At 33.2% G+C, this 26,844-nt stretch overlaps 6 protein-coding genes across 6 annotated transcripts; 3 read left to right on the top strand and 3 right to left on the bottom strand.

The window, feature by feature from the left end:
* Window positions 1–1,237: 1,237 nt before the first annotated feature.
* LOC105953432 (uncharacterized) lies at window positions 1,238–1,813 on the bottom strand. The gene has a single exon (XM_012977093.1). The coding sequence runs from the start codon at window positions 1,811–1,813 to the stop codon at window positions 1,238–1,240; it is 576 nt and encodes a 191-aa protein (XP_012832547.1).
* A 2,620-nt stretch (window positions 1,814–4,433) lies between these two features.
* LOC105959663 (uncharacterized) lies at window positions 4,434–5,986 on the top strand. The gene has a single exon (XM_088826458.1). It carries the CDS (start codon window positions 4,439–4,441, stop codon window positions 5,873–5,875), a length of 1,437 nt encoding a protein of 478 aa, XP_088682584.1. The 5' UTR covers window positions 4,434–4,438; the 3' UTR covers window positions 5,876–5,986.
* Window positions 5,987–6,126: 140 nt separating this feature from the next.
* LOC148766187 (glutathione S-transferase T3-like) lies at window positions 6,127–7,507 on the bottom strand. Its single transcript, XM_088826764.1, has 3 exons — window positions 7,486–7,507; window positions 6,738–7,042; window positions 6,127–6,654 (listed from the first exon to the last, which is right to left on the bottom strand). The coding sequence occupies exons 2-3, from the start codon at window positions 7,038–7,040 to the stop codon at window positions 6,127–6,129; spliced, it is 831 nt and encodes a 276-aa protein (XP_088682890.1). The 5' UTR covers window positions 7,041–7,042; window positions 7,486–7,507.
* Window positions 7,508–15,989: 8,482 nt separating this feature from the next.
* Window positions 15,990–16,944, top strand: LOC105953454 (uncharacterized). The gene has a single exon (XM_012977113.2). It carries the CDS (start codon window positions 16,225–16,227, stop codon window positions 16,684–16,686), a length of 462 nt encoding a protein of 153 aa, XP_012832567.2. The 5' UTR covers window positions 15,990–16,224; the 3' UTR covers window positions 16,687–16,944.
* A 5,406-nt stretch (window positions 16,945–22,350) lies between these two features.
* LOC148766186 (uncharacterized) lies at window positions 22,351–22,986 on the bottom strand. Its single transcript, XM_088826763.1, has one exon. It carries the CDS (start codon window positions 22,984–22,986, stop codon window positions 22,351–22,353), a length of 636 nt encoding a protein of 211 aa, XP_088682889.1.
* A 2,871-nt stretch (window positions 22,987–25,857) lies between these two features.
* On the top strand, window positions 25,858–26,812 carry LOC105953455 (uncharacterized). The gene is made up of 3 exons (XM_012977114.2): window positions 25,858–26,154; window positions 26,232–26,450; window positions 26,548–26,812. Exons 1-3 carry the CDS (start codon window positions 25,965–25,967, stop codon window positions 26,670–26,672), a joined length of 534 nt encoding a protein of 177 aa, XP_012832568.2. The 5' UTR covers window positions 25,858–25,964; the 3' UTR covers window positions 26,673–26,812.
* Window positions 26,813–26,844: the final 32 nt, after the last annotated feature.

Below are 26,844 nucleotides of genomic sequence, written 5' to 3'. Positions count from 1 at the left end.
TTCGTATTATCAAATTTATATGAATGTTGATGTTGTTACTGATATCAGTAATAAATTTTATTATAGTTATTATTGTCATGTTTTGAATTAATTATTTCTTTTAATTTTGAAATATTATCCCGTGCATCACACAGGGAAAAAGTAAAAAAATACTAGTACAGTTAAACCTCTATAAATTAATATAGTCGAGACTAACAAAATTAATATAGTCGAGACTAACTTAGCAAAATATTAAATTATCGAACTAATAATTTAGTAGGTTTTCACTAAGTCGGGATATAAAACAAAAAAAATATTTAGACGAGGTTATTACTGTATATTTAAAACTAAAAAGTAAAAACACATGTACTCTCAAAAAAAAAAAAAAAAAAAAAAAAAACTAAAAACACATGCATGAATCTAATTATAATTTTCTTAGCTTAATGCATCACTTATAATATACCATAAGTAGGGCTGGGACTGGGTTGGTTTTTATCCACCAACCGACCCATTACCGACCATATTTTTAGGCGGATAATCAATTTTTAACCGACCCATTGGATCGGGTCGAAAATTTCAACCAACCCATCTATAATGGGTTGGTTGGTGGTTTCTAATATTATCAAAAGTTGGTTGACCGATAATTATCGGTTATCCAACTATACTATTAAAATTTTATTAAAATATAAAATAAAGCCCGTTTTCTCTTAAGTGGTTATTGAAATTATCAAAATAATTAGTATTTTAAATTTTAAAACAATCAACAAAGGAAACAATTTTGACATAAATCTTCCACCAGTTTCTTTATGCCAAAACTTAAACAAAGAGCCCAAAAAACTCCACTAAATCTCTTGTGCATGTTTGAAATTACTTTGAATTTCCTAATTATATTTTTTCTTCAAATTGTTATTAATTATTTGGAACAGATAAATAATGATCGCATCGCGGCATTATGCAAAATGTGGATGTTTTACTCCAAAATTTGATTTTTTTTAAGTGAACTAGGTGGCGGGTATAAACCATCAACCGACCCATTCCGGAACCAAATATATGGTTGCCAACCATCAACCGACCCACAAATGTTGGGTCGGCAACGGTTTTCAAATTTGAGCAAAAATGGTTTGACGGATGGGTCGGTTTTTAGGCTGGTAATAGACCGACCCAACCCAGTCCCAGCCCTAACCATAAGTATTACAATAATTTTATTTATTAAAATCCAAAAATAGCAAATTTGAAAAAAAAATATATATAATATAATCTAAAGGAGTGCAGTTGGCTCGGAGCAGAAAGCAAGTGTTCCTGGACTCATAAGTATAGAAGAGCACCATGCAAGCGACGCCGGCGACAAGGTAAACCCTAGCGGACTGAGGGCCCCACATGTTTTCTCGAATGATTTTCGAGATTCTTTTTCTTCTTCTTGATCTACATCAATAATAGCATTATCCCAATTCTCCGACGGATGGAAGAATGCCGGCGGAGATAGCCTTAGTGGTGGCGGGGCCACCTCCTGCAGCCGCGTGGGCCGCCGGAGCTCCGGTTTCAGGCCGGTTAGCTTCTGGACGGCATCCTTGAAATCGGCGGGGTCCACCTTGTAGAGCTTTGGCGGGGTCCGTGGAATAGGCGCGATTGGTAATTTCTTGGGAATAAAGCTCTTCGCCGGAAACTTGCGCACGGAGTGGAGGGCGGCGGTGAAAGCTGGCGGAGGCGGCGGCTGTTTCCGGCGAGCCCTGATTTGTTGGTGCTGATCATTATATTGATTGTAATAAGGAAACTGATGAGTTGAAGAAGAATAATTAGAATATTCATTAATATTGTATGAATAATATGAGTCCATGATTTTGTGCTATATAATGTATGTGATGAACAAACTCTTGCCTTGAAGTGATGTATATATAAGACACTAACTCATGAGTTAATTGCATTCAATACCCCTACATTATATTATATTTTCAAATATATTTCTCAATTATTAATTACTATTAGCATAATCTCTCGTGTACTTTACATATTTATTTTACTTTATTTTTTAATGAAGCAAAATCCACGGCCAACTACATAAGTGTACTGGATAAATTTAACTCTGGTGTAACAGCTCGTAAACTGCACAACAAATTCAAACCATGCTAGGTATTTGAAGTAAAAGATAGTTATTTAATTATAAAAATAATTGTTAATTGGCATAAGCGATAATAAATAGAGAAAATAAAAGGTTTCCCTACAATAATATTTGAATTTGAAATTAACTATATAGCAAGAAAAACGATTCAATAAAAAAAAGCTCACAAACGTTGCTCATGAAACACAAGATCTATTAGAATCACTCTATTAACTTGTGTTTGCTTTATTTAGTATTTTTTTTGTTTCCTCCTAGTTTTCGAGTTTTATTAGGATTTTGTTACTTTTAAACGTTATAAATTTAAATACGTCCATAATAGTGAGAATTTCATAACTTTTGAAAGTAATACAATTTTTAGAGCATTCTCTCTCTCTTTTTTTTTTTCTTTTTTTTTTGGTGGATTTTGAAAATATTTCTTTATTCTATAGAATTAATTCGTAAAAAAAATGTGATTTCTTTCCACGCTTCCGTCATGCGTCATACAATCGTAAGCTCTATTTTTCTTTTTCGCCCTTTATGTACTTTCTATTTAGGCTAATATAAGAACTAATGATATTTCAATAATTCAGATAACAAGTTGCAAGAAATTGAATTAAAAACAATTAAGAAGGGATACTAGTGAAAGAGACCTTGAAGTTGAATCAAGAGAGAGAGAAATCTAGAGAGAGAGAGAGCAAATATTTTGAGTTTTGTCTTCAGCGTCGGCACACCTGACCGGAAGCTGACCTTACATTTTGGTGGGCAATTTTGACTGTCAAAATATTATTTATACACTATATATAATTTAATACTAATCTTATAAAATATATTATTTTATTACATCCATTATTGTGTTATTAATACAGGCAAAATAGTGTAGTTGAAAATCTCCCGGATTATTGATTTCGTCACTGTTTCTCATAATGCACCTATTTATTGAGTGCAACGTAACCACAAGTGGTCCAGATTTATTGGATAACCAGCCGCCATGGCTTTGATAATTCATCTTAAATATTTAATTAATTATTTATTTATTTTGTGTGATTTGTCCCATGCAAATATGCAATAATGAAAAAAAAAAATATTACGTTTATATATATAGTATGTATGTGTTATATACCTGAGCATGGGTTGGTTTTACCAGCCAACCGACCAACTTAATTTCGACCCATTTTCAATAATCGATAACTGATTATTGACTGACCTATATAGTCGGGCCGGTGATTTTAACCTACCAATGTATAAATAGATCGGTCGGTGGGTTTCAGATTACTTAAAAGTCGGTTGGCCGATAATTATCCGACTAACTGACTTTTTTAATGATAAAACTTTATTATAAATATTTAATTGTAATTCTTATTTTTAAAAGTTAAAATTAATAATATATAAAAGAAGTCAAATTTCGAAAACTCAAAATACAAAATTTGTAGACTCTACTTACTATTTTTATTTTATAATTCTTGTTTCCTATCCGTCTTTATATATTTACTTATTGTAGAAATTTAGGAAGAAAAAAATCTTAATTTTAAAGTTAGGATTTTTAAAATATAAAGTTTTAAAAATATAAAGTTTTCCCTTTAATTTTGAATATCTTCTGAAAAATTTCTAAAAAAGTTGATAGCATAACTTCTTATTATTGTAAAAGAACAAAAATAATCGATACATATCAACCAACCGCCCCATATTTTACCCGACAAAATTGGTTGTCGACTATTATCCGACCCATAATGGCTGGGCCATAATAATTTGCAATAATTAAATAAGTCATTTAGTCGGGTCAGATTGATAATTGGTCGATAATTATAAGACCCGACCCATGCCCAGCCGGGAAAAAAATATATTGTTAGTCATATAAGGGCATCTCCAACGGAGTAAGCAAATCGGGTCCCTAAATTCTATTTTGGAGACCAGTATGGAGACCCGGTGGGATCTTAGGGCATCTCCAATAGAGTCTTCAAATTGGGTCTCCAAATTATGTTTTGGAGACCCAAATGGAGACCCAGTAAAATTTTGGGGTCTCTAAAAAAAAAAAATCCACAATGGGAGGGCTCTATAATTTCGAGTCTCTAAATCATGTTGCGGATTATTTTATGTAGTAATTTATTTATGGCTCAAATTTTATTCATATACGAGATTGTAGACAGTTAAATTTTATTTAAACAATCTTAATTATTTTTAATACACATTTTGATCCTAAAAATGAAAATTTCTGAAAATATCTGAAATATTGAACTACAACCACTGGATATGATTTCAATTGATCTCGTCCATCAAATTTTTATCTAATCATCTTATCCACATCTTGATGATCTTATTCAGATTTTCATTATCTTATCCAACTATAATCCATTAGATTGAATTTTCATGTTCAATCTTGGCCATCCAATTCTTATCTATTATCTATTCATTTTCTTATATAATGGTACTCCTCACCCCTTACACAATCACCACACATTCTATACACAATCACCTCACATTCTATATACAATTCAGTTTCTGTTTTATAAAAAGAAAATGGCACAGCAAGGAAGTGATAATTCCTCCTCTGACGACGACAACCAAGGCCACACAATGATGACGACGATGTACGTGGAATACCAATCACTCATGTTGGCTTCGCAGGGAAAGTGCAAAACACAACATGGAGGAACATCATCACGCCGGACTTCCATAAGAAGGGATCGAAGAGCTGCGCATGAGCGACTTATGAATGATTACTTTGTAGATCGTCCTTTATATCCTCCTGAATATTTTCGAACTAGAAATCGTATGAGGCGTGAATTATTTTTACGAATTATGAATGATATTGTGAATTTTGACGATTACTTTAGGCAAAAACCGGATGCCTCCGGAAATCAAGGTTTCTCACCCCATGTCAAGATGACAGCTGCACTTCGTATACTCGCTTACAGATATCCTGCAGATGCAATTGACGAGTATCTAAAAATAGCAGCGAGCACATCCTCAGATACTTTGAAGCATTTTTGTCGTGCTGTCAATGCAGTGTATGGAGAGGAGTACCTTCGACGACCTAACAATGCAGACATGGTAAGACTACTTAGAAAAGCAGAGCAACGGGGATTTCCTGGAATGCTAGGAAGTGTGGACTGTATGCATTGGGAATGGAAAAATTGTCCCACCGCTTGGGCTGGTACATACTCTGGGCGCCATGGCAAACCTACAATAATACTTGAAGCCGTAGCATCATATGATACTTGGATTTGGCATTCATACTTTGGTCCACCAGGTGCGTGTAATGATCTTAATGTATTATATAGCTCACCTATTTTCAATGATGTTGTCGAAGGTCTAGCCACAGATATTCAGTTTACTATAAATGGTAGAGTATACAAGCAAGGATATTATCTAGCAGATGGTATATATCCACGTTGGTCAACTATTGTTCAAGCAATTCCCGATCCACAAGGACGCGATAAACAATTATTTACGAGGTTGCAAGAGGCATATCGAAAGGATGTTGAAAGAACATTTGGCATTCTCCAACAACGATTTGAGTTTATTACAGGACCTTGTCGATTATGGCACAATGCACAAATTGGTGAAGTTATGAAATGTTGTATAATTCTTCATAATATGATCGTGGAAGACAACCGCAATCAAGAAGGTGACGATTTTGTCGAGCACGTGCAGCAGCAACCTGTTGATCGAGACCCGATAACTATTGCAGAATATTTAAGCAACCGTGCCGGACTTACAGATACAAATCGCTATTTTATGCTCCGAAATGATCTCGTCGAGCATGTCTGGAAAGAGTATCGAGATGGAAATTTGAATGTTTAATTTTTATTGTTGTAATCATGTTGTAAGATGGTTATTCATTGTCTTGTTTTTTTGTTTTGTTCCTTGTATTTTAAGGGATATTTGGGTCAACCATATTAATCCTCGTTTTAATTGATTGTCTGTAAACTTAATATTTAAAATTATATATTTAAAAAATTAACATTAATATTAATAACTTATTAGACATTACTAAAAATTCAAATTAACAATTAAAATAACTACATTTAAGATAATCAACGATAATCAGAAAATTAAACCGTTAAAAGAACATCAATATACTTAATCAGATGGAGGCATTTCGGGATGATAGACATCATCGTCAAAATCCTCGTTTTTGCAATAATGGCATTTTGTTGTTCAATCAACCATGCTTTCCTCTCCGGAGTTTCAACTGAGGACCTGCTCGTCATCATAATTTTGAAATCTGTTTTAATCTCAAATTTTTCTTGGTAATCCCTCATTACTTTTGCCATTGAATCAGCTTGTCTCGTGCTATCATTTACAGTGCCCTTATCTTTTTGTTTCTTAGCTTTTTTGTGCCCCATCGGCCTTACGTTGGTGTTTGATGATTCAGGTAAATTTTGGGTCTCCGGCACCGAATCCCCTCCTTCACTCGGACTAGAAAATAGGTTCGGACTTGAAGTGATATTTGCACTTGGGGAGAATTGAACTCCGATGATAGCCCTCCATTTTTTGCCATCTTGTAAAATTGTCCAGCAATGATCCAAGTTAAAATTTTTGCGCTCACTACTAAGGTATAGTAGTCTAGCGTCATCCAACTGTGAATAACAAAAATAACAAACATTTAGTATATAAAATATTAAATAAGAAATAAAAATAACACAACATAAATAACACTCACATTGTCAATGGCACTTGCTCCGCTTCTTGGCCTCAAAGTTATTTGAGCAACACATTCAGCAAATCTTGTACAACTTTGATTGATTTTCGTCCAATGGGATTTCAGACTTTTTGCTGTTCTGTTTTCACCTCCATCAGGAACCAACTCGTGAAATTTTTCTTGTATTCGCTTCCACATTGTAGTTATTGATTGATTTTTTCCAATAAGTGGATCTTCACTAATCGCTATATAAGCTCGGCACAAAGATGCATCCTCTTCAGAAGAAAAATTACGACCCCTTGAACTTCCTTCGAGATCTTCCATTACTGTTACAAAATAATTAAATAATAAGTCATTAAACTAAATATAAAAAAATTAAATTTATTAAACTTTAAAACAAAATAAACTAATTACTAAAAAAAAAAAAAATAAGACTAATTAAATATTTTTTAGTAACTAATTAAATATAAGATTTGTAATCTCCACAAATTGTGCACCGCTTTGACACCCACACGTATTTTTTCCTTTTTTTTTTTTTTCCTCTTTTCTCTCTTCTAAACCTAATCCCTCTTCTTCCCCAATTTATTCACGCAACTCCCCAATTTATTCACGCAGCCATGACAGAGAGAAAACACAAAAAAAATTGCTCCTAATTTCTTCAAGAACTGAAGTAAATCCCAGCCCCCTATACTTCTTATTTCTTCATTCTCTGCCATAAACCCAACCAAGTTTCCAATTTCTACAACTATTGAAGAGAAAAAAAACTCACAATCTGGAGATTTAGAAGAAGATGAAGAAGATGAAGATGAAGATGAAGAACAATTAGAGGGTATTTATGCTTTTTTCATTATTTTTCTTACCGTTGAAAACCAACGGTCATATTTACAAATCATTCAAATTTTTATTTTTATTTAAAAAAATTAAATTCAAAATTTAAATTCAAGAAATTTTGTTTTGTTTGAAGCTGGGTCCCAATAAATCAGAGTCTCTAAAGCAATACCTAAATTTAGAACCAAGTTTGCATATTTTGCAAAAATCTGAAAATTTAGAGCCCCTTAAAATTTCTTGTTGGTGTTGGATTTTGGTGCAGAATTTCTATATTATGCAGCCCAATGGAGTTTAGAGACTCCATTGGAGATGCCCTTAGAGTCTCTAAAAAATAAAATTTCACAGCGGAGGGCTCTTGAGTCCCTAAACAAAGTCCCATGATACACATGAGTCTCCAAACAAAGTCCTATATTTAGAATTAAGTTTGGAGATTATGCAAAAATCTGAAAATTTAGAGACCCATTAAATTTCTTGTTGGTGTTGAATTTTCTTCTACAATTTCTATATTCTAAAGCCAAATAAAGTTTGCTTACTATACTGAAGATGCCCTAAGAATTGTTTTACTCATCAAAAAGTGTAATTTTAATGTGTTCTATAAATGACTGCTTATGACTTATGAGCCTAAAAGTAGGATTGAATTTAATGCAGTTTATAATTAAAAGTCTAATTCCACGCCACCTATGCTGCACGGACACTTCTAGAAGGTGAAGAGTCCCCGTATCCGATACCTGGACACTCGGATACTCCCAGACACTTCTCGGATACCCGTGTCGGGCCGTGTCGTAATTTCGCTAAAAGTAGGACGCCCGTATCGGGCAGTGTCCACAATTTTAAAAAAGTTGGGACACTTCTCTTACGTTGTAAAGGAGAGCTCTAATAAAAAAAATGCGCATTTTCTTTTCTTTGTAATACACATTTCCTCTGTTTTCTTTGTGAGTCCACCAAAAACTCCAAAAGTCTAGCATGGGACGGCGATCAAGAACACGAGCAACAAGGGCGAGTGGTTCTCTTATGCGATGACGACTTATACATTTTTTTTACAATTTATAAATGTACCCCTATATTTTTATTATTTATAAATATACCCCTATGTTTTTTATATTTACGCGTATCCCCCACGTGTCCGTATCCTAGTTTTTTGGAAATGTCGTATCACCGTGTCCGTATCCGCGTATCGCCGTGTCCACGTATCCGTGTCCGTGCACCATAGCACGCCACTAAGATTTAACAGAGAAGTCAATAAGGACAATCACTACTTAATTTATTGAAGATTTTTTTAAATAAATAATAAATACTAGAGTATTGTAGACTTCAAATATATATTGATCATTACACACCTTATTATTTAGCGGCGGCGCCACCACTTTTAGGCGGCGAGTTGCCTCGTTCCAGATCGTAAAGTTATTGCTTGTAATTGAGAAACATTAGTGTCTAATTAGTACTAGACTATATGGGAAGAATGTCTAAATAATACTATATGTTATTTTCGGCGAATTTTGTTGGCTGATTTTCCGATTTCGATTTGTGTATGTAAAATTTGAATTGAAGATATACATAATGCAGGTGTATGGTAGGATATAATTGGTTAAATTCGTCAAGTGTGGCTTATAAAAATAAAAAAAACCAATATTTCGGTTATTATACACATGATTTTTTTTTTCATTATTTACATTATATATATATATATATATATATATATATATATATATATATATATATATATATATATATATATATATATATATATATATAAGAGGGTAATAACAATGAACTCCCTGATGTAAAGTGTAATCATAAAAGAATCTTTTTTTTTTTTAAATTACATCCAGCTTCCTGCATTTTGAAAATTTGTTACATTTACCACCGTATAAAAGGGTGTTATGTACCAAACCTTGCAATACTCAATCCCAAACACACTAATCCAATATGTGTAAGCAACATTACAAATAATTTCCTAAGAATTTACCACACAAAATAATATTTTTATAAAGCTTCTAATTCTTTTTGTGCTCAAGGCAAAATTCAATTCTTACTCCAATATGCATGGCGGCCAATAATTATGAAAAAACGTAGTCCACACATTTCATGACAATTTGTACTCCCTCCATCTCGCATCATCTATCGTTTACTTCGTCTGTTTCTAATTAATTGTCGTTTTTCAGCTTTGCACAAGTATTATTAATCTCAATAAATATGTTTTGATTTTAGACAAACAAACAAAAAAAACACATTAAAAAGACTAAAATAACATTTATCATTTAATGATATGATATGATAAGAGAGAGTTAATATTTAGAGTACAATTAATAAGTTTAAAACATGAAAAAAATATATTTAATGCAGTATTGAAAATCAAAAGTGACATAATATGAAACAAAAATAATTAAGCGAGCAATCTAAACGACTTCGGGACTCATAAGTACAGACCAACACCAAGCGAGTGATGAAGGTGACAAGCTAAAATCAATTGGACTTATAATAACTGATCCACAATTATTATTATTCTCATACGATTTTCGAAAATTTTTCTCTTCTTCTTTTTCATCTTTAGCCACAATATTAGCAGTAGCATCCCAATACGGTGAAGCCGGATGAAAGTAAGCTGGCGGAGGGACGCTGAGAGGCGGCGGAGCCACCTCCTGCAGCCGCGTGAACCCCGACGAAGCACCGGTTAGCTTCTGAACGGCATCCTTGAAATCGGCGGGGCTCACCTTGTAGAGCTTCGGTGGGGTCCGCGGAAGAGGTGCGATCGGTAATTTCTTGGTAATAAATTTCTTCGTCGGAAACTTACGGACGCAGTGGAGGGATGCGGTGAATGCCGGCAGCGGCGGCGGCTGTTTCCGGCGAGTCCTGATTTCTTGCTGCTGGTAATATTGATTATAAGGAAAGTAATGAGTTGAAGAATAATAATAAGAATCTTCATGAGAAGAAGAATTTCTTTTAATGTATGAATTTGAGTCCATGATTGCTAATTATTTATGATATATAATTATATTTTAAATGCGATGAAAAAGATTTTTGGCTTTCGGTGATGTATTTATAGTACATTATTTTGAGCAATATATATAATTTGCAAGAGTTTGAAATAATCAAAGAAATAATATAATTAATTAGAGGGGTAACTGGGGAAGTGAAAGATGCCTTAAAGTTGGTCAAACGACTGAAATATAGCAAAATTATTTAATTTTTTTTTTATTTTATATTTGACCAAAATATATAATTAAATTGATATAATGCCCTTCACCCCTTATAAATTTTCATTTTTGACATTTTTTCCTCTAAAAATTCAGAAAAGAGATGACCCCTCTCGAAATATTGATTTAGTTACACTTTACTCCAAAATCCAATTTTCGGTGGACATTGTGCAATAAAAATAGCATTTTAAAGAGGCATTGTGTTGAAAAATATTGTATTTAAGGGTCAACGTGCAATAAAAATAACAATTAAAAGGGTAACGTGCAAAAAAAAAAAAAAAGAACACTCAATTCCGATTAATAATCTATCGAAATTTTGTTGTCGGGGCAATGTGCAACAGGTATAACATTTTGAAGATGGACATTCATTTTTTTAAATTTTGAGGAGGTAAAGTTCGAAAATTACAAAATTATAGAGGTTGACATGCAATTTGCCCTAATTAAGTATATAAAACGGAAAAAATATTATCTTAGAGAGGCACAAATCTGCTAATGTAAAGAAATTGAAAACACAAACCATACATAGTTTGCAAAAATAAATAGGTAAACTACGAGAAAATCCCTAGGTTAGTTTGATTATGAAAATTCTCTCCATATTTGCGTAATTATGAAAACCTCGACGAGGTATGTATCCTTCTTAAACAGTTCTTCTACGGTGTTACTTTTAGCGAAATCTTTTGATTCCATGGAATATTTCTCTAAAAATATTATTTTTGACCTTGAACATGTGTTATTACTATTGTAATTGTACAAACAAGAGATCTTTTCATAAGTAGACCTTATCTTAAGGGGTTCTCGTAATTTACCCGAAATAAGAATATAAAACACATAAACAAGTGTAGTATTAAAAATCTTATTTGTAATGTAATTTTAAAGAATTTCAATGATCAATTTTTTTAATATATGATGTGTTACTTAAAGTTTATAACTATTAGCCAAAATTCGCAACTTTTTTTTGGGATACTTGTGATAAAAATGGTTGATCGCCTCTGACGTCATTATTATGTCATAAATAGTATATTTGGATTCTAGTCTCGTGGAAAAAAAAAATAAAAAAATTAGATTCTTGTTGGTTCAATCGTCAATTTCTCATATTTATTTAGTCAACCACAAAATGTCAAAATAGATTTGAAGTGGTCAAGATTTATCAATAATCAGCCGCCAGGGACTTCAATAATTCAGCCTGAATATATTATTTCAATTTAATGTTGCATGTATATGTATTAAGTTATATTTACAAAAGAATATTTTGCATCAGCTTTTCTAATTCAAAGGTATTTTTTTGTAATTAATTAGAAATAGGATTAATTATGTGTGCCACCAAAAATTAAAGTTAATACTAATCACAATTTCTACTTATATGACTTACAAACTCTAATTATGTGTTCAAAGTCAATTTAGTAGAACATTTTTTTCTCAAAAGAGATAAAGGAAAAAAAGAAAAAAAAAAAAGAGATTGTTAGAACATTTTGCATGCATTCCACATTTTTAGAGAGGTAATAAATAATTTCTTAAACTTTTACTTTGCAATCACCAATTTTTACTTTCCTCAAATTCTTGTTCGGTTATTTCTAAACTACACATGTTGAAGATTACAGCAGATGAAATTTTGATTGTTGATTAACACATCAATATATGTGTGTGTGTTTGTATAAACGAAGAGTAAATATCTATTCCGCATTTTGTATTTCACCAGGTGTAACATTGTATAGATATACTTGTTCCTTGGGAATTGTGAAGTTGCCGCTTGTACTTTAAGACTTTAATAAAATTTTTGCCTCATAAACTTTGAAATATTCATAAAAAAATTCTAATTTCAATTTGTAAATTAGGACCATCCTCTTTGATGGCTAGCAACCGATTACTTAGTTCCAAAATGGGTCGGTTGATGGGCATACACGTCACCTAATTCACTTACAAAAAAGAAAAAGAAAAAAAAAACAAATTTTAGGGTAAACGTATGCACATTCTGGCTAGTGCCACTCGCCATGATCATTTATCAGTTCAAAATAGTTACTAGCAATCGACACAAAATATAATTTTGAAATTCAAACTAATCCCAAACATGCACGTTGTTAAGTGTATATTTTTACACTTATTCGTACCTTTTAATTGGAGCTTTTAGTGTGTTTTAACGGTAATTGGTGCTTAAAATGTTGATTATTTGTATTTTAGGTACAAATTGAAGAATTGGAAACTTATGGGGTAAAAATTGCAATTTCGGAGAAAAAGTGGGCCAAAAGTGAAAAAAAATTATAACTTCGAAGAATTGAAGTCCGGACGGCCGTCCGAGTTTCAGCGTTAATTTTGACACAGCCGTCCGAGATCACGAGTAGGCGCAGTGAAGGAAGTTTAATTACACAAGGAAACCGCCTTCCTATCTTTTTACACCATATATAAGGCCAAGCCAATCACACAATTGGGGATCTTATCTTTTTACACGCAATCTAGGAGCAAGAGAACGGAGCAACGAAGACAAAGACTCGACGAATCTTCATCATAGTTCTCCCTTTACTTTTATTCACAATTTTTATGATTTTTCGTATTTTTATTATGCTTTTCGTAGAGAACATGAGTAGCTAAGTTTTTAATCTAGGATTTTGTTGGAACCCTATGTGGTGATTCGAACCTATTTTTCTAATATTATGCAAGTTTAAATTCCTTGATTATTTCTTCTATTTGATCTTATTTAGCGCATGAACGTAGCTAATTTATGTTGCTATATGTTATTGTTAGAATTGATTGACATATCGTTTTAATAATTAGAACAAGGATAGGAGAGCCTTCGAGTAGTTTTCACCGGATGAGTGTGTTAATTGCATGTGTTATCGTAGATATACAGATAATACCTTAGGTAGCCGTTTATGAGACTTGTTATTTAATGCTTTATTCATACTAGGTTTGCATAGACATATAGTGAATCGTTTATGAATAATAGACTCATAATACACGCGACAGCGGATTATGAGTAATTGAGTGTCTCGGGTTAATAATCGAGAATCATAATTTGCATGACAGAGGTTAATTGGGTGACGAATTACCGCATAGGGGAAGATAAAATCCTAGATCCGTTTTATATTGATATTTTCTCGTGATTATTTGCTTTCTTAATTAGTTTAATTGTTTAATTGATTAAATTTGACAAACTTGCGTAGGCTGGATAAAAATTATAGTTGTTAGAATTTGGTACTTAGAATTAGGTAATTTGAGTATTCCCTGTGGGATCGACATCCGACTCTCACAAATCCACTTTTACTACTTGTTTGCGATACGTGCACTTACGTGTTAGGTATTTAACCCCAACACACGTTCCCAAATTTTGGTGAAAGATTTCTATTTATTTTTTCTCCTTGTTGACTTTTTGTTTAATATAAAATCCTGACTATTTCAATACCAATTCTTAAGAAAACCCATTTTATAATAAAATTTTATTGACACAGTTGGTTGACCTAAAATTATCGGTCAATCGAATTTTGATAATATTAGAAGCCATCAACCAACCTATTATAGATGGGAATTGATCAAAAATTTCGACCGGATCCAGTGGGTAGGTGAAAAATGTATTATTTGCCTTAAAATATGTTCAGAAATATATCAGTTATTAGGTGGAAACCCCAACCCAGATAAAACTTTACTTTGTTGATAAATCAAAATCATCTTATTTTGAAATAACGCAATATATACTCAAATACTAGACCATCGTTATAATCTGCAAACAACCACGTATTATTATACTTATCAAAAGAAAGAAGAAAAAAATAGAAAAAAATGAACCACGTATTATTATGTAGGACTTGTTGAAGAATCTAATTAATTATATTTTTAACATATACAATAAATCTCAAAAGACAAGATCATTAGCGGTGGTCAATAATTAATAGTTATGAATTTCGAGAAATTAGATTAAAAAACAGAAACGATGAAGAAAAAGGGTAAACAAGAATAAACACGATGGAAATTGAAATTTATAATTGAAATTAGGGTTGTCCTCGGACCGACTCACCAATCAACCCATTTTCGACCTATATTTTTTTATGGATAATCAACCATCAACCAACTCATTCAAGCTGGTCGATATATAATATCAACCAACCCATGTATAGTTGTTTATAATATGCTAAAAAGTTGGTTAATCGGGTAATATTGGCCAACCAACTTAATTTATTATTTATTAATTTTATTTTTTATCTAATATTGACTAAACTCAAAACACATAAACATAATTTATGGAGATTAACTATTCTGAAGTATTGAATTCTTGTTCAGTTCATGCTAATTGAGAAATTAGCATAAAATTTCAATATGTTGTGTAGAATTTTGGAATTTTTGTTTTATGTTGAACTATTTTAATTTGAAGACACATGAGGTGAAATATATGAGTTTATTATAATATTGTTGAACTATATTTATGTTTAATTGCAATACATATAGCTTATAATATTTTGAATTTTTTTATTAAATATTGTTGAACTAATTGTTAATTGTAATAATATAATATTGTTGTAATAAAATATTTAAAAGAGTGATGTTTTTTAGAAATGTGGATGACCATCAACCAACCCACCAACCGCCCCATAAAGTTGAATGTCAACCAACATCCAACCCATCTAAATTGGGTCAATAATGGTTTTCAATATTTACCGTTGTTGGTTAGTTGGATTGGGTTGGTTTAATAGCCGATAATCAACCAACCCAACCCACGAACAACCCTAACTAAAATCGATAATTATATATTTATATTAATTGTTAAATATAGTATTTGATCAAAAAAAATGTTAAATATAGTATATTTATACATGCTGATTCTTGGTCAGTCCAGTAAGACCCATTACCCGGCCTAGAACTATCCAGTTTTAGAAATTACAATCCATTACCCAACTCAAAATTATTTAACTTATTCACGCCCGCCTAAGCAAGTCAATTACGGATCTAAAACCCGACAAATCCATACCTTTTACCTATATATAGGATCTTGCCCTACACTGGCTTCCCACTGCAAATAGAAGAGTTGAGTTACGTCATATGTGATAAATTAGGTCAAATAATCAACCTTTGTAGTAAAACGAATATTTAATCGGCCCCAATTTTGACAAATTCCACCCGAATCATTGGATGTATCAAACGAAGTTTAAATTAATAAGACACACATATCACGGTTAATACTTAATAGAGCTCCACTTGGTCAGAAATCAGAATCCATATCAGCTCTATATAGTATTAAATTTGAACAAATCCAAATAAGAGAATATAATTAAAATATAGCCCCACTATTACTTAGTTATCTAAATAAATACAACTTTCCAATCATTCATTTAAATAAATACAATTTTCCAGTCGTCTTTTTATTTTCTCTCTCTCTTCTATACAGAACTGTATTAAGATCACACTTTCAGCTAGCGTTGATCATAAGCTACCAAATTTGGTGTTTAAACACAAAAATTCTTAGACAGAAAAAAAAAAAAAAAAAAGATATATAAATAAATAAAATGAGCGCCAAAATAGATCGAAAGAAGAGCAAATTCGCCAGATACACGAAAGGACCAATCAAAATTCTAACCCGAGTTCGAGATTTCTACGTGCAGAGCCTAACCGGTTGTGCCGGACAAGTCTCCTACGGCGGCGATGCCTTTGGCTTTCCGGCGGCACACAATTTCTCGAATTTGCCGAGGAGTTTAAGTGCCAGCTCATCATATTCGAATTCCGGTACTAGAGACGAGGATTTGAGGGAGCTAGTAAGGATTGCTTCCACTCGCAGCCTCACCGGGAAAATCGAGGCGGAGCTCCTCCGGTCGCCTGTGCGCGGAGGAGGCGTGGCGGCGATCCGCCGGAGCAGGACGGTTACTATTGGCCGGATTGATGAAGAGAAGCCGTGTGAATTTGGGGGAGTCGAAGGCGGCTGCGGAGCTAGGGCGGAGGTTTTTCCCCGGAGTAGAAGCTATGCTGCTTGAAGAAGAAGACGGTTTTAATTTGGAAATATTCAAAAGAATTTGACCGGTTTGATTTCTTTTTTTGCTGTTTTATTAATTTGTTTTTTGCTGTTTTATTAATTTGTTCTGTTTGTGAATAAGCAATTTGTACGATTGAGAAAGGTGGTGTGTGTTATTGTTCTTTTTAGTATGTAGCATTTAGCATGATCATCATAGGGTAAATTACTGTTATTCCTATCGTAATTTTAAATTACGAAAAAATCATTTATATTTGGATAATTACAACCATCTATTAATTATGGTGTTAAATTCAACATAATTTTCTCGATTTTATGAAATGTTCTTTAGTTCATTTGTACTCAGTTTGTGAAAAAATGCAGTTTCTGATGCACCACAATCAGATATATACAAAATCAAAAAATACATCTTTAAATGTGGAGCTGGAGTGGGGTAAAATAGGTACAAACCGAAGAATATTCCACATAATCTAAAAGATTCTATTAAATTTGGCACTACAATAATGGACATGTAAGAAAATTCATAGTTGAGAAGTGGTTGTAATTATCCAATTAATAGGATTTTTTTTGTAATTTGACATTATCTCAAAGGTGACTGTAATTTATTTGATTATTTTTTTTTTCATGGTTGGTAGTAAATTATATGTTCGTGGATAAATTTAATTATTTTTTTCTTTGTTTTTTTAATCCATTGCATCAAAAGCGTGTTAAGTTATTACAACCCACAAGTACAACTGAGTTAAATGCAAAAACTCCCCCTGTGTTAATCCTAAAGACCAGAAAACCCCATGTGATAAAAAAAGTGACCCAAACCCCCCAGTATTCAATAGTCAAAGTCGTTTTCCCCCCTCCCGATCGGCTGTGTCGTCCACGCGCTATTCGTGCGACTCCTGTTTGATTTTTGTACAATATTTTGTATGAAAAGACAAAACCGCCCCTATGAAACCTTCTGTATTTTTAGTTTTCAATTTAAACAAATAAATTGTGAAAAGATATATATTATATAAATTAATTAATTAAAAAATCATGTTCTTCTTCCCTGCCCAAGCCTCCTCCGCCGCCGCCATTAAAAAATCAAGTTCTACCTCCAGAGTTGCCCAAGCCTCCTTCGCCGCCATCTGCTTGCAGCAATTCCCTTTATCATCCTTCTCCCCCGCTTAAATCTCTTCTCCAAGTTGTCGTCCGGCGACCTCCACTTCGACGAAGAGCAAATCCCACCGTTGGCCCTCTCAAAATCGTCGTCTTCACTCGCAAATGGCCCATCGGCGCCACTTTCAGATTTATTATTTCACTAATCTGCCGCCACCTTCAATTCCACCGTAAGTCCGTACTCCCTTCTTCAACTCTTCCCCACCGTCTTCAGTTCCTCCCCCAACAACTCAGAATTTCAGCCCTCAATTAGGTGAGAAAATCGAAATTGAACACGATTCAGAGGGTAAAGAAATCGAGGATGGGCTACAGTGGCCTTGTGCCGGCGGTTTTCTTCGGGAGCAAACTCGTCGGATCAATGTCCTCCACCTTAGAGGTTGCAAAAAATCCCGTTTTATTTTGAATTGGGCGGAGCTTTTGACGGATATGGATTGAATCTCGAGTGGGTTTGAGATTTGTATGATGATAAGAAGGTGGCGGCGGAGACGGCAGTGGTGGGGTGAGGTTTGTATACTTGCACAGAGAGAAGTGTGTGTATTTGTGTGTTACTGTGTGTTTTTTAATTGGAGAGAGGGCTTAATTGAAAATACAATGGACTGAATTGAAAATTTCAAAAAAATTGTTTCAGTCTGAAAATATTTTACTGGAGGGTTTTTTCGTCTTTTCGTGAGTGGTCAACGGGGGAAAACAAAAAGGGTTGAGTGTGCTTGCTTGAACACATTATAGGGGGGGTATTTGTCACTTTTTTTATCATAGGGGGTTTTCTGGTCTTTAGGATTAACACAGGGGTGGTTTTTGCATTTAACTCAAGTACAACTATATCTTCACCAACCAAAATTTAATAATTTAATTAATACGATGTGGGCATGTCTAAGCGGATGACTCCTTGCTCGTAATCAATTAATTAACCATTCATATAAATGGACTCCCCAATTATTTATTGTTGCAAGTCGATAATTAAATTATGTAAATAAACTAAGGTGTACATATTGATCAAGACTCTTGACCAAATTATGATCCAATTAATTTCAAAGTCATCCTATTCTACTATTAAAATAATTTGTCCAATATAAGATCTATAGCCATTGTCACTATAAAGATCATATGGCTTCTCAAGAAATGGACTAACGGTTGGAACAAATGTGTTTATGTCAATTGATATATATTCAAATCTCCTTGCTAATTATCATTAGATAGAGTTTGTCACACATGATTAATCTAATGTATATTATGGACTCCTTCGACTCTACACTCGGTGACAAAAACCCTGAGTGAGTCTTCTGCTGCCACATGTCTTTTTTTAGTTTTCTGCTGCCACGTGTCTTTTTTTTTTTTTTTTTCTAAAACCGCTAGAGGTGAACCCATGTAGGAAATATATTATAAAAAAAAAAAAAAAAAAAAAAAAAGACATTTGGGAGCAGAAAAGACCCACCCAATTTATTCGAAGAAGTTATATTTTATGTCTCTAGTTTGGAGAATACTATGCATATACATTTTTCTTAAACATTTAAATCGTAACCCATATTTTTGTTTTATTTTGCGGAAAATTTCAACTTTAACTTGTATGTTTAATTTCTTTAGCCTTATGCATTATAAATATTGATCCATTAGCAACATTATTTACGGGCTATTAGTGAAACACCCCCACTCTAATATTTTTTTGTTAAGGATGAGTCCGACCACTTTTTTATTTATTAGTAATTGGTCAAACTTTTCTTTATTGACAAATTTACCTTTCTTCATTACTAATTACTACACATTAGCCATTGTTAAATGTCTTTTCCCTTTCTTTTTCTTTTTTTTTTTCTTGAGCATTTTTTTCCTGTTTTAATTTCCCATACATCGAGTATATTATTTTCGAAATCAACTACAATATCTCTAAAAATCAAATACTTTTTTTTTCATTTCATTTTTTTGAATCCATTTGTTATCGGATTTTTTTCCAGGTGATTACCAAATTGATAAAATACTACATATTGTTGAAAATAACTATAAAAAATTGAAATAATTTTTTTTAAATCGACTAAAAATATCGAAAATAACTAAAGATAATTTCATTCTTTTAATTCAATTTTTTCGAATTTTATTTTTCTTCCAGGTTATATTATTGAAAAAAACTATCTACCAAAAAATTAAAAAAATGAGAGGAAGAGAAATGGGTGATTGAGGTAGAAAATGATAAAGATTGTAATTATAAGGATAATAAAGGTATACATACCATTTATAATTATGTAAAATATTTGTTCACGAATGTAGCTCAAATTGTGGAGTGGTCACTTTGCATGTGAGAGCCACGAGGTTGAATTATATTATAATTATTATTTTTAAAGAAACATTTAAAGAAACACTTTCCAAGTGAAAAGTTAATTTCTATTAAATTTGAAAATTTAATGGATCAGATTATAATTTGTATTCTTAAAAAAACTTTTTTTTTTCAATTTCTACAAATTAAATTAATTGGGGAAAAAATAGTGTTGAATTCTTTTAATCCAAATCCACAAAATTCAGAAATTTTGCTTTACTTACGCATTAAAAAAAAATTGAAGTAAAATGAATAGAATTCAAGAATTTCGTTTCAATTTCCATCCATAATCACGGGTGCCTACAGCCTTCGGGTGACTAATAACATAATTTTTCCTGGAAAATGTTAAAGAAGAAAATGAGAAATCGAAATCTACCACCTATGAAATAAAATAAATAATAAAGATGTTATACATTAATAAAAATAATTACTTACGAAACATCAAAACGTAATTGCCCTATAAAAACGTCTCTCGAGAAAAGCAATTACAGTTAAACCTCTATAAATTAATACAGTTGGGACCATCAAAATTTCATTAATTTATAAAAATACTTTTACTATTATTTTCAATAAACACATTTTTTTTAAAAAAAAATTACGCGTATATTATTTATTATACCATTAATTCAATGCACTATAGAGCCCGTTTCAGGAACGGAAGCTCTTAAAGCAGCAATGGTATAGAAAGATTTTATGTTGAGTAATGAGAAAACTATACCGAAAGTTCTAACCGTGTTAAGAAAAGTAAGGGATAAGATTGATGGTAATGTGAACTTCAATAAGAAACAAGCGACAATTAAACTAAATTGTATTAAGCCTTCATAAATCTATAAATATGTACTTGTACCATGTAATTTAAGATTTTTTTTATGCATTATTAATGTATCGAGTATTAATTTATCGAGGTTCTACTGTATTTTTCTAGGCCAATTACTATAGAATAATATTTCACAAAAATCTCTATTGACCTAGAAATATTTTGAATATTATTCTATAGTAAATTAATATTATTCTATAGAAAAATAAAATATTTCATTCTAAAAAAAAAAGAATAATTGTTTTTCTCAATTTCAAAATTCAAAGTTTTGCAAATTGTGAATGAAATATTTTTGCAACACTACAGAAACATTAAGTTATCATAGAGACGATGATTGACATTTATGTACCGTATGTATACATCAATTCCGATTTCAAACTAACCAATGTAAGCTTGATAAAAAAAAAATTATATTAGACATAAACTTGATTTTTTTTAAGGAGACATATGACTATTCCTCCTAGAAAATAATAATTAAAAAAAAAATCAAGCAAAACTTAATATTGTCTATTAGAGTAACACTACAGAAACCTAATAGAATAACGTGTCCAATTCATTATTTTATTAGAGTTTCTAACTATGTTTTAGGGGTGAATGTAATTATCGATACTACATGGACCTTAAAATTATTTTAGCATATCTCAGAAGTGTTGGTGTAATTTACCCTAAATATAATAAATTAATCAAATAAATTTCATTTTTTCATATATAAATTAAAATTTTCACGGTCAAATTCATATAACTCTTCACCGTCAAATTCTTTAAACAAAAGAGTAAAAGAAAATCTCTCTCAAACTGGATCGCCTTGAAGATGCTCAAGTTGACAGGGATGAAGACAATGAAGAAAAATGGGTTTTAGTCTCACTATTTGGAGGTGTTACTGGAAGGGGAGACCGATGTCACGGACTTGTCCCTTAACAACGAACTGTGCGGCCTTAGCTCCTTCTCGCCCCTTGTAATAGCTAAGTCAGCCTCTCCCGAATGTGTTGCGAATGCTAAGTGATGGAAAACGAAGGATGAACTTAAGAAAATAAGAAAGTTTGTAGGAAAGTACTTTTATTGCTTAAGTACTTGGATGTTGGATTTGTTGGATGATTACAAATGAGGACCCTACCCCTATTTATACTAGGCTGCCTCCTTAATGGACAGTGGAGATCTATTTGATCTAACGGCTAGGAGTTGTTCACTAGAACACTCCAAAACATTCCTACAAAATATCTACAAGGGAGGGTTCTAGAAAGCTTTCTAGAATCCTCCAAGAATCTCTACATATCTCTATACATTTGGGTCATTTTGGGTCTAACCCTATTTGGGCTTAATCTTGGGCTTCTTAACCTCCCAACCCAAGGGAGACTAGCAAAGGGTTGGGCCAACTGGCGGGCCGTGACATCCTACCCCGCTTAATCCGGCGACGTCCTCGTTGCCTCGAACAAGTGAAGACAATCTTGAAATTGCCACAAGTCTTCCTTAGTCTCCCACGTTGCCTCGGACTCGGGTAGTCCCTTCCATTTGATGAGGTATTGAATACTCGGTGGAACACCCCTACGTCTCTTTAGTTGTCGGCCGAGCACTTCCTCGATCTCCTTATCATATGACTTAGTCATGATGGGTGGTGCTCGGTGTGATTCTCCTCGGCTAGGGTCTTCCTTGTCTTCGTGATAAGGCTTCAACATACTCACATGGAAGACAGGGTGGATTTTCAAAGAACTTGGAAGTTCTAGGCGATAAGATACTTTACCGACTTTGGTGATCACCAGGAATGGTCCTTCGTACCTCCGCACAAGACCCTTGTGCATGCTCCGCAACGCCTTGAACTCTTGGGGCAATAGTTTCACCATCACTTGGGCCCCGACGTCAAATCCCCGTGGTTGTCTTTTATCGTCTGCCCACTTCTTCATACGTCGCCTAGCCTTCTCAAGGCACGCTCGAGTTAAGTCGGCTTGTTCCTCCCACGACTTAGCCATCTTCAATGCTCCGGGACTCCTCCCATCGGTTGTCGTAGCCAAGGTGTGTGGCATAAGCCGTTGTTGTCCCATTGCAAGCTCGAATGGAATCCTCCCCGTGGCTTCACTCCGCTGCAAGTTGTAAGAAAATTGAGCCACGTCGAGGAGCTTCGCCCAATCCTTTTGATTGGCTCCCACGAAGTGCCGTAAGTAGCAAAGTTCGGACCCCAAAAGCTTGAAAAGCTCAGTCCATAATCATCCCGTGAAGCGTGGGTCTCGATCGCATTGTCCGTGAACAAGTCTCGAGGGGGCATTTGTAGACACGTAAATTTAATATAATTTATATTATATTAAATTGAATCACAAGATTATAATTTATCTTGCAAAATAAGTCATGGAGATAATTATCAATTAATTATTGGCCAATAGGATTGTTTCTTCTCTTCCAAGTTATAAGAGATAAATATCAATTTAAAGAGAGCCAATCAAATCGTGTCACGTCATCAAGAAGACTTCATGTAGGACTCTTATTCTACCACTATAAATAGGGACCCTCCCTACACAATTCAAAAGACAACTCAAGAATAATAAAAATCGTAGGAAAAAATTATCTCTATAACATTCAAGTCATATTCATCAAATTCAAGGCGTTCTTCATCAAATCAAGGACGTTCTTCAACAAATCAAGATCGAAGGAAGATTGAAGGGCCAAATCCATCAAGAACTCCAAATTCTTCAAGTCAAAACCCGTCAAAGTTCTGCGTTCGATCCGAGATTCAAGTCGCAAGACCCTCGGAAGACGTTATTCAAGTTAAAGGAAGATTGAAGGACCAAATCCATCAAGAACTCCAAGATCTTCAAGTCAAAACCCGTCAAAGTTCTGCGGTCGATCCGAGATTCAAGTCGCAAGACCCTCGGAAGACGTTATTCAAGTTAAAAATCAAATCCGGAGAAGATCAAGTCAACGACCCGACTCCGAAATTCAAAGTCCACATATATTGTTCTTGAGAGAAGAATCAGATGATTAAATTAGAGTTTGTAACCCGCAATATTTATTTTTAATTCAATAAAATTATCTTTGTTCAAGTTTTTCTTGTTTGTCTAAATTGCAGGTAAGAATTTGTTGCTACAACATGTTCAATTACTAACTCGATAATTTAATAATAGTTAAATTAATAGAATCTCCCTAATCCCTAATGTATTAATTTATAGAGGTTTAACTGTATAAGAAAAATTGAGACTAATTATGGATACATGATGGGTAAATTTTATTTTTTTTTTAATTTTTTTTTTGTGAAACGACCACACCTTCAAAAAATTTATGGTGCGTGCTAAATCCCACACTAAAATTTACTAAGTTTCACACATAAATTAAAAAATATTCTCTCTCTACTCATATTCTCTATAACTTTTCTCTAAAATCATTTTATCCAAGTCACTCAAAATTCATTAATTTTTCACGTGAATAATCATAAAAAATGAGTTCCGTTTTATTTAATAATTATTCAATCTCATTAAGCATTTTCAATTATTCAAATTCATATCAATTCAAAAAAATTCCTCAAATTCCAACTTTATTTTAGTTTGAACATGTGAAGATTTTTGTCAAATTCGAACCTGGAATACTAGGAACATTTTTAGTGTGTGATTTTGTGAAAAAAAAAATAGGAAAAAAAAAAGAAAAAATTGATGGGGAAGGAGAAGAGAAGATTTTACAGACACAAATATTTTTAATTAGTTATATACATGATTTGGCAAAATTAGTGTGGAATTTAGCATTTCAGTGTTTTTATTCATTTATTAAATTAAGTGGCATCATAGACCAACCCTCATTAGGAGAGTTGGTACCTAGCCTTACCAATAAGGTAATAGGTCTAGGGTTCGAGTCCCCCCTCCCCTACTTCCCCTTGTAATGACTTGAATTACTCAAAAAAAAAATTAAGTGGCATCATAGACGTTACACATATTTTTGTTACAAAATTTGGGGAACCGTTATTCACATGGGTTTTTCGGTAATTAGATCATAGTTTAGGGGGTTTTTGGTAATTTACACATTTTACTATACATATACGAGTTTTGTGCAAAAAGTACCCCTGTGTTATCTTGAAATAGCAAAAACCCCCCTGTGATAAATAAATTAGCAAAAACCCCCCTGTGAAATTTTGTCAAAGGCATAAACCCCCCTAGGGTATTTTCGTGTTGCACACTCGCCGGACCTGCGGCTGTTAGTTGTTTTTAAGACATAAAATGACAGAATTGCCCTCACAGATTTATTAAATTGTAAATCTGAAAAAACCCTCTTATTTTTATCATCGTCTTCTTCGTTCATTCTCATTAGTTTCTTGCCAATTCGATACAGAAAAAAGCTACAGACAAAAAAAAAACTATAATTTGCTACCCCACAAAATGTTAGAAATACGGAAAAATCAACCCCACCTAAAATTACACGAAGTCGAAAACCCACTTAAAATCCTAAGAAGTCAAAAAAAGTTACAATTTTTCTTCTCATAAATGCCCAAAAGCAGGACCACAGCCCAAAATTCCCATACTCATTCGCTGTGTATATATATATATATATATATATATATATATATATACACACACATATAGCTGTTAATGGCTTTCAAAAAGGCAAAAATAAAGTGCAACTCACCTAAAGAAAAGAAAAGATGTTAATGGCTTCGTTTTTGTGAGAAATCACATTAACGATTTCACCTTCTTTTTTAATCGAGCGAGAATAAATATTTTGTTAGGGATTTTGGGGGTTTTGGTGAGATTATTTAGGGTTTTCTTTCGGATGGATAGGAATACATACACTTCTTTTTCTTTTTTTTTTTCTTTGTGAAACAGATAGAATTAAACACGTTAAAACTCAAATAAATGTCTCTGCTTTTTACTCTAGGGCATTTTAGTCTTTGTAGGTCGGGTCAAAGCATAAATATGTAATGGGTCATGTGTGCTATTTATAAAATTTCACAAGGGTGGTTTTTGCTAGTTTATTTATCACAGGGGGGTTTTTGCTATTTCAAGATAACACAGGGGTACTTTTTGCACAAAACTCATACATATACATGTATGTCTGTATAAAAACTGTAATGCATGTTAGTGCAATAGTGTGGAGAATGAAGAAAGAAGAAAAGCAACAGAAATTTCATGAAGCCCTTCTTAAAATGCTTTATCCTTCCCCACCATCTCCCCAGATTCAGTCCGACGAGGACCAAGAAAAGAAGTTGATTCATCTGTTGAATGACCTTCCTCCAGGTAATTGTTATACATACATATATGTATATATATAATGATTCCGGGTTCTTAATAAGTGCTTCTTTTTGTAAATACAGAGGAAGAGAAAAATGAGGAAGAGTGCATATTGCCGTCAAGCAGTGACGGCGAAAATGGCGGCGATGAAAAGCCGACGAGGGCTCAGAGGAAGAGGCTCCGAAAGAAGAAGCTGAAGGAAGCCGCTTCCCGGCGGAGGAAGATCATTGGGCCTCTGTTACCTGGTACTAGTGATGATGTCCCCGAAGGTGTTCGACAAAATGCCGCAACCAATTTTTCAGGTGATCAGATTATTAAGTTTTTTCTCTATTAGCTAGTTTAGTTTTAGTGTGTGAGTTTGTTTGTACTATGTATTCGGATATCAAATCCTTGTTGTAGGTGAACCTGCTTCTTGCTCGAAACAGAACAAGCTTAAACAGAGAAGGAAATCGAAGAAATCGGGTGGTGATCGAAAGGCGAATTCGTCAAGCTGCATTGAAACTAGTACTACTAGCCCAATATGACTTTTGAATTTATGGGTGTATTTTTCACAAATATTAGTATTGGATCCCCTATGTATTCTTTTTCAGTTTGTTTATTTAGTACTGCATTGCATTTCGTATTCATTTAAATATTTAATACATTGATATATAGTTTGCAAAAATATTTGTATATACAGTTAACAGTAGCGGTGGA

This window comes from Erythranthe guttata, chromosome 12 (genome assembly GCF_056151865.1).
Source record: "Erythranthe guttata isolate IM_541 chromosome 12, IM_541, whole genome shotgun sequence".
Taxonomy (NCBI): domain Eukaryota; kingdom Viridiplantae; phylum Streptophyta; class Magnoliopsida; order Lamiales; family Phrymaceae; genus Erythranthe; species Erythranthe guttata.
This window is presented reverse-complemented; position numbering and strand designations above follow the sequence as displayed.